Genomic DNA, 17,275 nt, shown 5'->3' with positions numbered 1-17,275 from the left:
CCTACAGCAAACTCTCCATTTCACTGTTGCTCCATCAGAGCACCCCTTTCCTCCATATTAGGCTAACGTAAACCTTGCACAAGGCCTTGGCTCAACAGATGCGTCTTGGATCATTAAAATTAGCCTTCTGGGGGACGCCACTGCTAGTGATGCAGGCCCCAGCAGTGGAGGGTTTAACCCTAGGAACCAACACTGAGGGCAGCTCAGATCGTAGTGCTCTCAGCAGAGATACAGAGAAGGGTGGAAGCATCTTGGCATGCTGGAATTTGAACCCAAAGGCTTTCTCTTGGAGGTCTTTATGTGTGTGTTTGCGCGAGTGAGAGAGAGAGATAGAGAGAGGTGGATGGCCACTGAAGGGAAATGGTATATACCACCATGTTCTATGAGGTTTGCAAAGTAGGCCGCTGATGACCACTTTGGAGCTGAAGTACAAAAACTAATTTTTTGCCCCAGTTGTTTTTATTTGTTTGGAGGGGTGCTCATTTAAAAAGAAGTCCCCACTACATTGTTCTATTTTTTCAAGATTAAAAGGAGGGGGAAAAGCCTACAATAAGATGAGAAAATTCCTTTTAAAATGGAAATAAATTGGTTAAAATTTCCTTCTTGGTTGAAAGCCTTTTATTGTAAAAAAGGTTTTGAATGAAGACTTTCAATCAGCTCTATTCATTTTCCAGTAAGCACTTTAAGTATCCTCTGGAAATGCTTCTTTTTAAGTATTCCGAGGTAAATTTGGAGTCACTTCCCAGGGAAAACACTGTTGTATAATGCAGATCTGAGAAGACCACCGCCCTGGTAGTTCTGCCCCATTCAAGTGAAGGGCCGATAACCAGGTAGGTTCTAAAAGGTGGAACATGGATCACTCGGTCATTGGATGTTAGGATGACCTTTTGTCCAGTGCTTCACAGTCAAATTTGCCCTCACTAGTCAGCAAGGCTCAGAAATGACTTGTGACATTAACCAAGAGGAGAGATGCCTACGGAAAACAGTAGAAACTGCAATCCAAATCTGGAGAGTTTTCACATAAAGAATGATAAAATACTTATTGTGGAGCAACTTGTAAGACACAGCAAAGCTTCTTCAATCCCAGCATCGCATCTGCAAAGTCACAAAAACAGCAAAACTGTTTAAGGTGGTGGATAGCTTAATTAGTCCCAGCTGCCACCACTTGGATATTTAGTCGAAGTTTTTACATTTGGGAGGCGTTGGCTGGCTACATTGCGATGAAAACGCTAGTATTCAGATGGAGCTTGCAGCATCTGTGAGTTTAGGAGAATGTCTCAAAGGCATAAGCACAAATCCTGCCTGTTTGAGTATTAAACAGGGTTGCTCAAGTTCTGTTAGCATTGGAGGTGCCTCAGGCTATAACCTGCACGTTGTATGCACATTGCCCCTGTCTGGGAAAGAAGTTATGAGAAAGCAGAGAATGGTTTCCATGTCTGAGAATAAATGTTCCTGTAGAAACCCCTGTTCAAGTTATAAATGTGTCAGCTCCAGCTCAGTACCGAATTTTCAGCATTCAAGGGGAAGATCATCAAGAAGCCAGCCGCACATATTTGCAGGGTTATGGAAATCTCCTTGACACCAGTCAGTCTAGGATTAGACCTCAGTAAGAAGAAACCACACTGCTCTTGTTGGCTGACAATCTGCTCCCAATTGTGGGTGAACATAACATGCCCAGGCTAATTTCATTAGATCTCTCAGCTGCTGTTCATACAGCTCCATACAAGGGGTTATTGAGATCTTTAGCCAAAGTGAATTAATGGAATTAATCTGTAGAAGCTTAGCACTGTTTAATATGGAAGGAACTACAAAACGATCGTGAATAATTATTCATCTCCCCAGTATGACCCAGTGTCTCCTACCAGCTACAGCAGAGTTCTGCTCTGTTCTCACAACTGTGGAAATGAGAGTAAGTGAGAAGACATGGGCTAGAGATGGCAATAGTCAGGTGATACCCTGATATGTAACCCCAAGGCAGCTGATCCTTTGGGTGCAGATCAAGGGTGTTAGCATACAGATGGGGATCTGCTGGCACAGTCCAGAAAAAAATTATGTCAGTACGTTGGGGGAAGCACTCAGACCCACCACTTGGTGGTTTGCAGCCATTGCCTGTGAATCAGATTCACAATTCAAATGTGGCCTTATCTATACCCCTGTCAGCTCTTGATTCACAGACTACAATGCCCTCTGCATAGGCAGCAACTTGAAGCCATTTAAAAGATGGTTTTCCAGAATGTGGCAGCATTTTGAATATGTGGAGGTTATGCTGGGAGCATGCAACAGGCAAGCCTCAGGAAGCACAGGAGGTTATGTTCTTGGTTTGTCTGGAAGCTGGTTCCATGAGAGACCACTGCATTCATCACATTAACACACCAGAGCTGTAGTCTCTGGGAGTACTGAAGCTGGAATACCCTCAAAACTGAAAAGTCTTGAAAAGTCAAGTACTGCCCACAAGACGTTCCCTCTGAGGGCCCTCCATTCTGGATAGTGTTCCCTGCCTCAGCCTTACTGATCTTAGATTAATTAATTTTCTGGAAAGGCAGCAAAGCTGATCTTTCTTCTCAGGAGAGGAAAGAGTAAACCTGGCTAGGGCTAATTTTTAGTACAGTATAATTAACTTCTAAATAGGATTTTAGAGGAAGCTGCAGAGGCTTTAAGCAGTCTAATGTGGCTCTCTCAATGCTATGAATCATAAGCTCTAGAAAAGGGCATGCCGTAATGGAGATAGGTGCTGCTGTGATCTGTTTTTATACAAATCTTAACACATATAGCATTTTTCTCAGCCAAAATATCCCATTCTCTGCACTAAAGGCAGAAATGAAACACCTGGGCTAGGGACAGAAGTTATACATAAACCGGTTTAAGTAATCAGAAGCTGGTTTAAACCTGTAACAGAACAGAAGATCTGTGCACATAAACCACTTTCAGCCATTTTGAAGTCGGTTTAAGATAAACCTAGCTGAACATAGTATCAGACAACATTTTGTTTTCCTAATTTCCACCTATTTACCTTCTCACTGACACCTTGCCCCACTTTTAGCTTTTCTCATTTCTTGGAGTCTCAGAACAGCAGAGACTCCCTACTATGCCTGAAGAAGGGTGAGTGCGCTCAAAAGCCTACTAAGAACTTTTTCCCAACTACTCAGTTGATTTAATAAGAGTTATCACATCTACCCAAATAACTTTTCCTGCCTATATCAGATTTAACTGATTTGGGTCAGACTAGTTTATAAAACTTCTGTCCCAGATCCCTTCCTGGTTCAAGTTAAATCTCAGTTTCCCATGATCCCAGCATGCTTTGTAGGCCTGGGTTAACTGTCTGCTCCAGAGAGCAGGCCTGGCCCCACCCCTTTGCTCCCTAGCTGGAGCAGTGAGGGTGGTACAAGTCCAACTGGGGATTCAGCCCAGTCTGTGGGTGGTGGGGGGCTTCCACCTCCCCCAAGCAAAACCTGGCTACGGTCTGGGCCAAGGGAAGGGGGGTTAAACACCCCTTCCCCTGCTCAAATTTACTGATGGGTACAACTGTGGACTACAAATCCCAAAAGGTACCTGGAAGCAGGAAGAGGAAGTGATAAGCAACTGTGCAGGGTCCTACTGTTATGCTTCTGGACTGCAAATCCCAGAGATCTCAGGGGCAGCAGGAAAAGGAAGTGAGCACACAGCCCGTGCTAGCTACAGGCCATGGAGCCTGCTTTAGCACCCCCTGGCTTCTGGCCTAAGCCACTGCAGGCATGTGGCTGTATTTCCTGACTCATGTAAATGTCTGCCCAGTTGTTTCTCAGTTTAAGCTCTGCAGCTTAAACTAACTTGTAAGGACTGAATCAATTTAGCATCAGGCTTTTTGATGGTCTTAGCCCTGGTGACCAGTTTACTGCCTAGGCTTAACATCTTTAATTTCACTTTCTCACCTACTGTAGGAACCAGGAACAATGTTCAGGGTTCCTCCCAAGTTAGAAATGACTAAGGGAGAACATGGGTCATCCCACAGGGAAAAAAAGAGAATAAAGCCCCCCAAATGAGACAATGGTTAATGGACTTTTAAAAAGCTACTTGACTAAGCAGTCATTACCTACAGGAATGCCTGCTCCCAATAGGAGCAGCTTCAAACACAGCACTCTAAAAATCAAGCCATTTATTTTGGTGAATTTAGGAGCCTTTTCAGAAAATGACCCCTGCTTTCCTATATGTTATTATATATAGCATTACACACAATGGCAGTGCTCAGTAAGTGATCAGGACCCGTAAATACAGGTTCTTGTGCAATGACAGGCAATGAGAGAGCTCATGAGGGGAAACAAACGTTATTTGTCATGGGAAATAAAAATCAGGTGGAGATAAACAGCACAGTGCAGCTTCAGAGAACAGTTCAAGCAGAAGGGCTATGTTCATTCTGAGGCACATGATTATAGATCCCATTGACCTGAATGGTCAGAATTGGGCCCCTTAATTTCATATTAGGGAGTACAGTAGCTATAGTTCTGTCAATGCCCTGCATATTAACCAGCGAGATTACACAAAGCAAGGCTAGAGTGACACTTCCCAATGAGATGCATGCTCATTCTGTATAATCAGCAGCACGGCCGTCGTAAAGGTGGAGCTTTTGTATTTAGTCTGTGTCACTGTCATGCTTTTTTATACCTTTGGCTTTCTCCTAATAAAAGAAAAATCATAAAAACACAAAGGATCCCTTACCAATTGTGAATATAAATGTAGTGACACAGTGTATTAGTATGCATAATGCCCGTTTTATATGCATGTTGTATTTGGTGTGACAACATACTTGAATACAGATTTTTGCGAAGAGTATTCCAAAAGGTATTAACGATTGGCTATCAGACAGGACTTAGAACAGTCCCTTCTGTTGTCAAACAAGGGGAGTTTTTCTTTGCCTGTTTCTCTGGGGGGAGCTTAACAACTGAAAACAAGACCATTTTTGCATCTTGTTAGTTCCTATTTCTCACCGGGGCTGTGAGAAACTCTCTCAACAAAATCAAGGAACTGGTGATACAGAGAATATCCAGGCCTAAGGGTCTCCTCTCCCACTGCAAGCTGCTGGGAAGCTTACAGCTCCTTAGCCTTTACCTTTCCAGTCTGGGCACCAGGCTTTTGCTGATTGCCAGCTTTCTAGGAAATGTTAGGTGTCAGATCCTCCTGCACCTTGGTACTCTGAAGAACCCAGTGTCTTCCTGAGCCATGCCGAGGAGTTTTGGGGTACAGGAAGCCACCCACAATCCCAGCCTATATCCACGTTACAAGAAATACAGATTAATTCTCACGACCTGCGCATTCAAGTCTGAGAGAAGAATATCCCAGAAGCATTTGTGCCCATGTGATATTGCAAAAGCTTCTGAAGTGTCTGTGGGGCCCACAATGCAAAGGTAGGAGCAGGAAAATATTTGTTTGACAGCTCAGGGGTTGGGAGCAGGGAGCCTCATACTTCCTAGAACACTTGCAAGAGTTTGGAGTTGTGGTGACCCCACCAGATGTCCTGTTCCTGTCTGAAACTGCAATATAAAGAGGTCAGGGGTGTACTTGGTACACCCTTGGTACTTTTCCCAGAGCCTGACGAAGGGACTTTGATCCCGAAAGCTTGCAGAAAAGGACAATTTTCTTGCCATTTTCCAGTTGGTCTAATAAAAGGTATCATTTTGGAACCAAGAGTTCTAGTTTTTGTATATAAGAGATGCCACTTCAAGAACACAAAGGAGGCAGTGCAGGCCAGCAAACAAAACGAGCTTTTCTTGGACAACATGAGAACTGGTCCATCAGAGAGAGATGTTTCTTTCACCTTAAATCTCACACTTCAGCTGACAGACAGCTTCCAAGTGTTTTCTGCTCTCCGTGTATGTCTGAACCATATGTGGGAGAGTCTTAGAGTTGCATGGATGCCACCAAGCTATGGCCATGAGCTACTGAACTACCTAAACTCCTTAAGAAAAGGAATCTTTGGTCATGAACCACAGGCTGCGACTCAGCTTAGCTCTGGTAGGAGAGCAGTCAGGCCTATTCCCTATGCCACCTGAGTGCAGCTTATTTGCAACTGTGATGCCACTAAGATGGTGATGATGGATCATTATTACTCACACGATAATTTTAAGTAAAAGCCTTAATAAGAACTCATTAGTTTTATAAACTGTATGCATACTGCATACTGTAGGAAGAGATGCCAGATTGCCCACTCTCGGTAATATTCCATGCAAACACTGATATGCTTCTAGTAATTTTAACTAGATCAAATTAGCAAAGAGACAAATAGCTGCACAAAAAAAATCATACTAAACATAAGAAAATGTTCACTAGAAGATGCATCTAAGAAGAGAGCAGGGGGATACAGGAGGGAAGGAAGATGGACAGAGAAGCCCAAGGAATATACTGACCTACCTCTGAAGCCATGGTACATAAGTCAGCAATTTGATACCGAAATCCTTAGGTCCACAAGATGGAAAAACAGTTCTCCATAGCCATCTTCTGCAGATCTGCTGGAAGACTAACCAGTCTATTTTCCAGTCTCTCTCCTTCAGTTTTAGTTGCCTCTGCAGTCAACACTCCAGTAACAAAGACTGTGCATCTGATAATAATCCCCATCTAAAACCCATGCAAGCATCCAAGATGACTGTTCCTTTGCTTCCTCCTCCAAACTTGCAAAACATTGAGTCTGACTTGCTTTTTTTCCCCTGGTTATTTCTCATTGTGCATGGCAGGTGCAGTTGATCCAGACAGAAAGCAAAGCCAATCACTTTTCCCTCCCCCACAACCCCAGTTCCCTTGGAGGTCAAGAATTTACCGTCCATTCCACTTGGGTCGATCTGTTTCTATTTCTGTGATGGACAAGCAGCAAATCCAGAGAAAGTTGACAGTGCACACGCACACACATGCACGCACCTGAGCGTGCACGCACGGGAACACTTTTTTGCTTTTTTCATTATGTTTTTTTTTTCCTTTTTGCAAAAAAATGCAAGCAAAAGAAAAACAAGGTTTTCTATTGAAGGTACATCTCTTCTTCAATATGAAGACATTAACTGGATTGATTTGGATCTCCCATGCAGTGGTCAGAAGTCCTTTGGTAGTTGACAGAGCAACACCTTGGTATTAGATTAGGTAGCTGTGGAGACTTCTAAAGACACTTCCACACCAATCATGAGCAGAAAAGGAAGAAGGTGTGTGATAGAGGATTGGGAAGGAGAGCAAAAGAAGAAATGAAAAGGAATATCATTGCAGCAAATGATCTCTCTGGGTTGGAAACTCAGTACTTGCACCTCCTCCTTCCCAATGGCTCCTCCTTTCTTATCAATTTCAACTACTGCTCACTGGTGGTGGGATTGGAGTCCGTTATTTTTTTTCCCCCAACACACATTGGTTTGTCTTCATTGTCTTTTAAATATATGATTTGTACATATTTATATCTATGTATATGCTGTTTCCCATGACATTGGTAAGTGTGCTTCTGTTGGTGAGAAACGGAAGTTGCCGGTTAGAAATGAGTCCCGTGTATTCTTTGTCTGCAGCTGTTACAGTTCTCAGACAATAATTCAATCTCTCCAAATGTTTCACTGCTTCGTCAGTTAGTTCCTCCCCACCCCACCTCTGGCCCTTCATTGCTTCCCCTCCCTTTCCCATCCCCATCAAATGAGAGATGTCATGCCATCGAGGTTGGAGACTGACTCATCTGTACTCTCATAGATTGGACACTGTTCAGTATCTTCTTCTGGTGTCCAGCCAAAGTCACCCCTATTCTCAGGAGATCTCTGAAAAAAAAAAAAAAGCCAACAGACAGTTCAGTTCACTTTAGATGTCTTCTATTGTGTACTCCTTGATAAGTGTCAGGAATACTTGTCCTAGATGTGTTATTTTGTTCTTTCATGTCACTAGTGGAATAGCAACATAAACGGTTTCCATTCTAATCTAAAACAATGAACCTGAATTTGCCGTCTGATAAACAACGAAGATATAAGTGTCACTGAAGATGGACATGGATAAATCATAATGGACAAAAAGAGTGACATGAATGTTTGCTCTGAACTCAAACCAAACCTATCTTGAAGTTCAAAAGAAGTTGGTTCAGCTGTGTTTGTTTCTCTTCAACTTTCTTGCAGTTCTCCATTCTCTGATTTGGCTCGAAATAGCCGCTCCCCAAAGAAAGGCTCTTCTTATATTGTTTCTGATCCCACCTCAACCAAGAAACAATGAAAACCGCAAGGGACTGCTAGATTCTTACTCCCATGGCAGTCAATTAGTCTGTCTTCGGTAGGGATAGAATCAACATTTAGGTGAAAGAACAGTGTGCTCTACTTACTCTGATGTCATCTGGGCAACGAGCTGGAGGGAGGTGAAGCCAGCAGTCAGGAAGTTGTCTCTGTACTGGCTCATTTTAATGGCGCTTAACCAATCTTCTACTGAGGTAAAGGCAGTGAAATCTGGGATGGAGCGGTCTAGCAGTGGCTGAGAAGGCCTGGAACACACATGAAATGAGCCAAGGTCAGGCAGCATCAGCACTGACTGGAAACACAAGGTTAATGGATGCTATAAACCAAAAACAAGGCTGAAACCAGCCATCTAGTAAATAGAAGTGGGGAAACACTGGCCTGCCGCCCTTTAAAATAGCACAGTATACTAATCAAGGTAAACAATAAAACCTACCATATAAGCAGTATTAAAAATACAGCCAGCCTGTGACTAGTAACTGCACTTGTTTTATATCTATTAAAAATGTACTTATACCAGGGCCCAGCATAGGTTCACAATCATAACAAAAATCCCTCTATTTTAGACCACTGCCAAAGATCTGACACGCAAAGTTTTTGCCTATCCCCCTCCTTCACCCAAGACCCCAAGAAGACAGAGAGACATGGAAATGGGATCTGACCAGCATGGACGAGAATGCATTGGCTAGAGTGGCCACTAGCTTCTACAGTGCCTGGTCCATGGGTGGAGGACTACAAATCCTTTAACAGTATAGTGCTATCAGAGCAATCTTGACAGGTCCTCCGAGATATTTTGTAACATTAAACAAAGGCTTCTGTCTTTAGAAGCTGCTAAAAGTGGCCCCTGGATGTTAATCTATGATAAAGGTAGGATTTTGGAAGCTTTGCAACACACCTGTCTAAACATCTGTTTCAATGAGTCAATGGGAATAAAAGCCTTTCATGAAGGGGGCAGAAATGTACCTTGGGACTGCTGGCTCATTATACCATCCTACAGTATCTTATCGTTACTATACCCGAGTACTGCAGCTTCAGTTTATCCTGCATCTAGCAAATTTATGAACAGCTATTTGCCTTTACCATGTTTTTAATATTAATATAAAACACATCCACCCTTTAATAGTCACTGGGCGCATCTAAACCTCTGCATTTATTGTGCAGTAACCAAAATTATCACGTAGTATGGGCACACATGTACATGTGCATACCTGTACTACGCAGTCAATATGGTGATTTGTGCCAACTTGAGGGTAAATTTGATATCTGCATCATGCAGGTATCAAATTTACACCCGGTTAGTTACTGAGCAGTAATGCACGTGTAGATGCCTTACTGCGCAGTAGCACTGTGTGTGTGGACTGACTTGGGACTAATTTTAGACCCAAGTCTGTCCACACACAGTGTTAATGTGTTTTAATGCCTGCATGTGTAGATATCGGCCTATTCCTGCTTACTGCACAGTAACTTATTGCACAGTAAATTTAAGCTGGCATAAATGTGCACATAGACATGCCCACTGTTCAGCAGTGTTTGCGTGTCTTTGTATACCTTACTGTCTGACAAATGGCTGTTACCTGCACAATGTCCTTACTTGCATCAGTCACTGGCGTCTTCACTGTCTCTCGTTATTCTAATGTTTAAAGGGTTCCATTGATCCACGTGGAGAGCAGAAACCATGCTGCATGGCTTTATCAAGGAGCCCCCACACAGGCCAAAAACTGCTTATCAATTTATTTGGCTGGTAGTGACGTATAGCAAATGTGTGCAGAAATCTTGATGGATTTGTGAGTGATTGGTGAACAGAAAATGAAAAGCAGTGCTCAATGGATAATTTATTTCCAATTAACAACCAGTGATGCTAAGTTGATGAATTCCCAAACTCCAAAAATGAATTCTCCATAGGATTTCCCATTGCCTGTACAGTGCCTCAGTGCTTTGAGACTCACACAGCGGTGATGGTAGCCACAGTTTTGAGGCTTGCCGGGTTGCGGATCATTTTATCGAGGGTGTTGACTATTTCGGTGAAGCGGGGTCGGGTGTTGCGGTCTTTTTGCCAGCAGTCTAGCATAAGTTGGTGCAATGCAGCTGGGCAGTCCATAGGAGGTGGTAGCCGGTAATCTTGCTCAATTGCATTGATTACCTGCAGGAAGAATGAGAAAAAACACAAGCGACACCTAAAGGGAGAGAGTTCAGAGGGCTCTTGACAGGACAAAGACCCAAACCATCCCCCATCTCATTTGTTATAACACTAATGGCAAGAGTTCCAAAATCTGCTGGGCCAAATTTCCTGGTGGTGCCAGTGGTTGCATTGCTACTGATTTCAGTAGAGCTCCAGCTGCTTTACATTAGCAATGATCTGGTCCCATGCCACAGCAAAGAGAAGTGTGTTCAAGGAGCAAGGTCTTCAGAGAAAGGTGGCTCCCCACAGTGCCCTGGCATACCTGCTACAGCTGCCTGTGCCGGCATGAATACCCTAAACACAAGAGAATATAGGGAAGGAATTGTCTCTGCCATCTTCTCCTCTGGCAGAAGCAGAATCAGTGTGAGAAGTGAACATACTATGTACGCTAATGATGTGGGCCCAGGAAAGTTAAAGCCAGCCCACGTGACTGCTAGCAAAGGGAGCAGAGGAGGTGTTCCTCACTCTAATGGAACCAGGGCACTGAGAGGTTAATTTGAGCTCAGATGCTTCAAGAGCATTGTATCTCCTCTCTGTGGAGAGCTGCCACTCTCATTATCTCTGCCGATAGCATCGAAGTACAGTAGTTGAACTACGAATTCTTTCTCCCTGGCTCACAAAACCTCTGAATGTTTTCAAAGGCCTTCCAGGTTCCTGAAGTCCAATTACTAGCCTGCTGGCTTTTCTTCCCAATTTCTCTTCTTCGAGCCTTTCATTTGGAAGGTCTTTTTCATCTTGAAAACCAGCTAGTGCTACAGAGGTTCCAAATAGCGGAGGCTGAGTCTGGAGTAGCTGGGAGCTCACACCTGACAGCTAGAGTCTCTGTACTAGTCTCTGCACTGCCGTCTGGAGAGGCATTTCAGCCACGTGTAAAGCTTCTTTTCAAAACTGCCAGGGTTAGCAATGGGGATATCTCGAGCAGTGAACAGATGTCTCATCTGACCTGAGACTGGCTGCCCTGAGGCTTCAGTCAGGTCAAAACAGTGACACCACCATTTCCACACATTGCCCTTCCAAAGTATTTCTGCACCCTTGCTAGCAGGTGATGGGTGAGAGCACACAGCCTAACAGGCTTATCCCTGGAATGGACCGCAACAACCGTCCACATATACAACACAAAGTCCTGGAGAAACAATGTTAGTACATTTTATCTGACATACTTCAGAGGGGCTTGAAGCAGGACAGTGGATGTGTACACCTGGATGATCCCAGGATAAAAGGCTTTCTTCTGGGATAATTGCGATGTCTGTTCACAGCCTAGGTGAACACCTCATACACTCAGGTTCAGGGGCTGCATACTGTTTCACCTTCACATAGCTTTAACTCATAGCCAGAAACATGTTCTATTCCCCTGCCCTCCATGCCAAAACCCGCCCCATGGGGTATGGAGTTTATGGGCTCTGAGAAGAAAATAAGGAGGAAAAAAAAAAAAAATCAAACTCCTGATCTCCCCACCCCCCAACTCTCTTCTAGCTGCTGAATAGTGAAGAGAAAAAACTTCCTCTCCCACCCCTTCTGGTGCTACAAATGGAAAGGTCTTGGCTATGGACTGATCCAAGCTGGCTACACATAGGCTAGATGTGCACTGGTTCCATCCCAGCTGGAGCTGAGTGGGCTGTGTCATTCTTGAAGGTGATTCCTGCTGGGAGAGGCTGGCAATGGCATGAAGTAGCAACCCTTTCCCTAGGGCCCAGATACGGAAACACACAAGGACAGTTACTTTTCCTTGAGCCTGGAGCTAAGAACACTCACATCTTGGTTGGACATGTCCCAGTACGGCCTCTCTCCAAATGACATCACTTCCCACATGACGATGCCGTAACTCCAGACGTCGCTGGCAGAGGTGAACTTGCGGTAGGCAATGGCCTCTGGGGCTGTCCACCTTACTGGGATCTTCCCACCCTTGGGAACAAGGAAAAGTAGGTTAAGCACTGGAACGTCTAACATCCCTTGGGCCACAAGTAATCAGGAATTATCCGGATCTGCTGCTACTCCTCTCTCCATCTGTAAAGCAACTGTCCACACCTCTTTGTGCTATATAATAATAGTTTTTTACTTCTGCTTTATATTCAAACTTAAAGCAGCATGACTGGCTCTATTAACTATTTTTTTTTTTTTTTTAAGTCTACATCCATGACCAAAGGCCATTGCAAGTCCATCAGACCAGGATTGCTATGAGCTCTATCTGGACACCTTTGACTCTCCAGCCTGAATGACCAGGTACCTGTTTACAGATGGAGGCAACATGAGTTCAAAGCGGTGCTCAAACTCACACCTCTGGAGTTGCAGTAAGAAGCCTTATCCACACCCAACACAAGTATAATAAAGGAATGCAAGTAAGAGCCCCCTTTTCACCACCATTAAATCTTCACTCCCACCTGTGAAGTCAAAACCCAAGACAATAGGCAGCTCCATAGCATGTCCTTACAGCTAACACATCCATCCATTTGGTGTACGTAGGCAGGTAAAGCATTCTAGAGTAAGAGTTACTTCCACCATCTCACAAGCTCCCTCTCATTTCCAGCAAGGGAGTTCCCCAGTTTAAGAGGCTCAGCGCTCACGGTAGCATGGCCTGCAGAGAAGGGCCTTCTCTGAGACAACTAGCTTCCAAACTGTAGAACTGAACAGGTCCCAGTCAGCACTCCTAAGCTGAAGCTCTGAAGCACTACTGTTATGTGCTCGCTCTGCAAATCTCATGACAAGCAGGTTGCCTATCATGCAGCAACTTCAGCTTCTAACTAGATTTGAACTGTCACCCTGCCACACCGCAGCCCTGGACACCGTCTACCAGGTGCAGCTCGGGGGTGGAACACCACCTAAACATAAAGTCAGATGCTAAAAGCACCACTCCTTCACCTCCCTCTTTCATTAGCTGCCAACCTTACATTCACCAGCATGACACAGACTGCAGTTTAGTGATACACTAAGTGTCCGTGTGAGGTGAAGCCAATGGAATCAAAGCTAAATATCTTGTTCCCATGCTTCATCTGCTTTGCCCGGTATAACAGGGATTTACTCCACCTGAGCCATAGCAGCTGATACCACCTCCCAGTTCTACCTGTGTCTCTAGTATACGGCAACATCGTTCCACTCCCATGCCCCTTCAGTGGCTGTCAAAGGGATGAAGGTGCCCCAGGGTGATGCCCAAATAAGGACCTGCAGAGCAGGCTGGGAAAAGTTTGCCTGAAAGACAATATAACACCCAGAGTCAAATATAGAGCCAAGAGCCCCAACCAGGTCCTGAAAATAGCCCCTCACTAAGATGACTGCTGCTACTGATTACAAGGAATGTGTATGTGTGTCTGAAAGCAGAGGGAGGGAGTGGGGAGGGAAGGAATTGGTCAATATTTATGGAGCACATTGTAGAAAATAATTGACAACAAGTACACATACAGATGGCAGCCAGATTCAATATTTACCATGCTGTTGTCTTCTCTAAGGATTGAAAATTAGAAAGTGTCAATACAATTATTTGTTAAATGGGAATGCAGGTGAAGAGGACTTAGAAGGCCACATCCGTCTGAAAAGAATTCCTTTAATTTGTCTCCATCTTATTCTTTTCCTTTAGCTGTATGGATTCCTTCTCAGATGTTCTATTATAATTTTATAGCCAGGAAGGTCTAGTCCCATAAAAATATCAGCTAGAATTTATATAGTAGTATTTTCATCCCAAAAGATCCCTGTGTGCTGCACAGTTCAAATAACTGACCAAGACATCAATTATACATAAGCCTTGCTTTATTCACTACTGTAATGCACTCACCTGTCGCACTGCATTTAGTAATGAAGCCTATATGTTGGAAAGACAGGAAATGAAGAATCCAATGATAGCAAAAGGCGTTACGGACAGAATGCAAGTACTTGATCTGGAGTTGGGCTAGCAAGTTAGGTTATCACCCCTTATCTTACATGAGCACTCTAACATTTTTCAGAACCTTGTCAGCTTCAGCAGCCCCATGTCCTTTAGCAGGCATTAATTTCAAAATGATTCAGGACTTTCTACCGTCTATCACAATTAATAGGCAGGTAGAGTCTCACCTTATAGACAAACCAAAGTAGATATACATTTGCAGCACAACCTTTCATCAGCTGAAGCTCACTTTATCAGATGCTGTGAACTTCAGCTCACAAAAGCTTTTGCTATATATAGACATATCTACTTTGATATTTGTATAAGATGAAAATCTACCCTGCCTTCTACTTGATTTCATACCAATATGGCAAAATACATCTCTTTTCAATGAAGACCAGTGAATTATGATGGTATAAGTGAGATCAGAATGAAATTCTCAGAGTAAAGCAGATATCTCATGAATTATCCTCCCATTTCTATTTCTGAGAGGTCTTCCATGAGAGTCTTGAGTCAGCCTGACCCTACCTACCTCATGGGATTCAAGACCATCACAACCTCAAGAGAAGTAGCTGCCAGCCCTCATCTCCAGCACTTGTTTCACAGTATCATCTGTCCTAAAACTAGACACCATTATACCATCATGGGTCTAGAGCAGGGGTGGGCAATTATTTCGGGCAGAGGGCCACTTACCAAGTTTTGACAAGCTGTCAAGGGTCACATTTCCTTCTCCAGTACAGGGACACAGGAACAGCCCCACAGTCCCAGGCCAGAAGCCTCTGCTAAGCAGGAACTTCTGGTTGGGGAGGCAGGGCTGGGGGGGGGGAGGGGCTTGCTACTGGCTTCCCCTGGGTCCTACTGCCCCCGTCTCATATCCTCTTTGACAGGCAGCCAGAAGCAAATAAATATTAACTTTCTAAATTTTTTAGGGGTCCCAGGGGATGGATAGAACAGCCTGGCAAGCTGGATTTGGCCTCCAGGCCATATTTTGCCCACCTCTGATCTAGAGCAATGGCAATGACCTCACTGGAATGACCGAGATTTGTTCCCACATGACAGATCAGTATCAGGGCTGTCCTTCATTTGCAAGCAATAAGGCAGAACGAGGCACCTCCTTTGTTTATTCTCTCGCCCACTCTGATGAAGACAAAGGCATGAAGGGCATGAGTCCATATGCGCTTCAGCTTGGGGAAATTTATATTAGTGCTAACGTAAGTGACAAATGTACCTAACTGCTGGGAGAGCAGGCCGTCCCAGCCTTTGCACTGCCAGTGATTTCTTGTAGCACAAACTGGTTCCTGGAGCAAAAGGGTTAAACCTCATTCTGCAAACCTGCACTCATAATATTAATGTCATACTTTCCCATGAATGCTAATGAACGTAGGCGTGTGTGTTTAAAAGGGTTCCGCATTTCCTACAGAGAATCTGGAGGTGCTCTCAGTTCCCAGAGCCTGAAATCAGACGTCAAAGGCTGGCATCAACAGCTGCCTCGCTGATCCTCCTTGCATGTAAAGTAGAAACCTCAGCCTTCAGAGTTCTACCCTGAGTGACGCTTCCACACCCTGAGCTGCTTTGCATGGCTAAGCACGAACATTTCCCTGTCTGCAGGTCCCTTCCCCTGAGGAAGATGGCAGGGAAAGGGTGAGGGGTGATGGGGCTGCCCTTGGCACTGGAATGACAGCTTGCCATTAATAGCACTTGCCTCCGATGAGGATATGCAGGTACTTTCATCAATCAGCTTTAAATTAAAACTTCATTTAATTGAAGATTTATGCAAGCATGATTCCTGCAGTTCAGTCCATGATTTGAAATATGCCCCTCAGAGCCAGCAATTCCAGACACGGCAATAAAAGGGGATGGAGCAGTCCCTGCTGCTGGAACAGTCTGCAGGAATCAGCTCTCATACAGTTGGCTTGATTGAATATAGGGACGTTCTGGTGACATCACAATCATTTCCATAGCAATGCACTCCAGTGTCCCAATCAGGATATTAGGAGCCGAATTCCTTGCTACCGTGAACTAATGTGCTGGCAGAGGATTTCAACCTACAGTTTCAGCTGGGACATTAAAACAGAACTGAAGAGTTCTCAAAGCAGCAACAATCCTGATTTCATACAAGTGACACTGAGCAATAATGGAAATAGGAAGGTAACCAGAGAAATTCTGGACCTGATTCACCACTGCCTTTGACCTTGCCTGATCATTTACACCATGGCAAAATGAGTATAAAACATTATACGATCAAAATGGTAACACAATACACCCACTCTGCAAAGATGCAATAAGTGTGACAGCAAAAAATGCAAGCCAGTGAAAACTCAGACTTGCCATCCTCCTTGTTCAGGGTATTCAGACACTGTCCATTGTAATATAACAACATTTCTAACCCAAATTTGGACTGAGAAGCAAAGTAAATTTCAGCTCAAAGGGCATTCTTTTTTAGAAACTTGTTATCTTCTTATCACACCTTCTTATGTATCATGTAACACTAGCATTATTATTGGAACTCTAATTTACTGGAAATATATTTCCCTATATATATGGAATCTCTCATATAGGCTTGAAATCTTTTTGGAAGAAGTACAAAGGGTCTTCTTCCTCTTCAGTGTATGTTTGAATAACTTTCATTAAATGTGATAGGTGCACTATTTTCAAGCCCTAAATTGAAGATATATCCTCAGAACATCATCTCCACTGCTGCAATAAAACATATGGATACATCAAACCACCCCCAGAAAGGTTCTCCTCTCCTTTTCCTGCTAATGATTTGAAATGATAAAGCTGTGTTACAAATCATGGGTAATTTCTTAATACACCCAGTGAATGTGTCTACACATGCATTTATGCCAGTTTAAATTTACTGCAAAGTAATTTACTGTGCAGTAAGTGGGAATAGGCCAGTGTTGACATGTGCAGTCATTAAAGTTGTGTGTGGATTGACTTGGAACTAAAATTAATCCCAAGTCAGTCCACACACACACACACACACACACACACACACACACACACACACACACAGTGTTACTACACAGTTAGATGTCTACA

At 43.8% G+C, this 17,275-nt stretch overlaps 1 protein-coding gene across 5 annotated transcripts in view; it reads right to left on the bottom strand.

The window, feature by feature from the left end:
* EPHB1 (EPH receptor B1) overlaps positions 1 to 17,275 on the bottom strand; it is a 321,721-nt gene that overhangs the window by 32,181 nt on the left and 272,265 nt on the right. For 3 of the 5 annotated variants that reach the window (XM_019542959.1, XM_019542961.1, XM_019542963.1), the window contains 3 exons: positions 12,133 to 12,282; positions 10,148 to 10,341; positions 8,294 to 8,449 (listed from right to left, as the gene is read on the bottom strand). In XM_019542959.1, coding sequence (XP_019398504.1) covers positions 8,294 to 8,449; positions 10,148 to 10,341; positions 12,133 to 12,282 — 500 coding nt within the window. Of the gene's footprint in view, positions 1 to 6,671; positions 7,746 to 8,293; positions 8,450 to 10,147; positions 10,342 to 12,132; positions 12,283 to 17,275 lie in introns of those variants that run through there. The other 2 variants (XM_019542960.1, XM_019542962.1) reach the window with 1 other exon arrangement.

The sequence above is a fragment of the Crocodylus porosus genome, unplaced genomic scaffold (assembly GCF_001723895.1).
Source record: "Crocodylus porosus isolate Cpor-Errol unplaced genomic scaffold, CroPor_comp1, whole genome shotgun sequence".
Lineage (NCBI taxonomy): Eukaryota > Metazoa > Chordata > Crocodylia > Crocodylidae > Crocodylus > Crocodylus porosus.
Note: the sequence above shows the minus strand (reverse complement) of the source record. Positions and strands in the feature narration are given on the sequence as shown.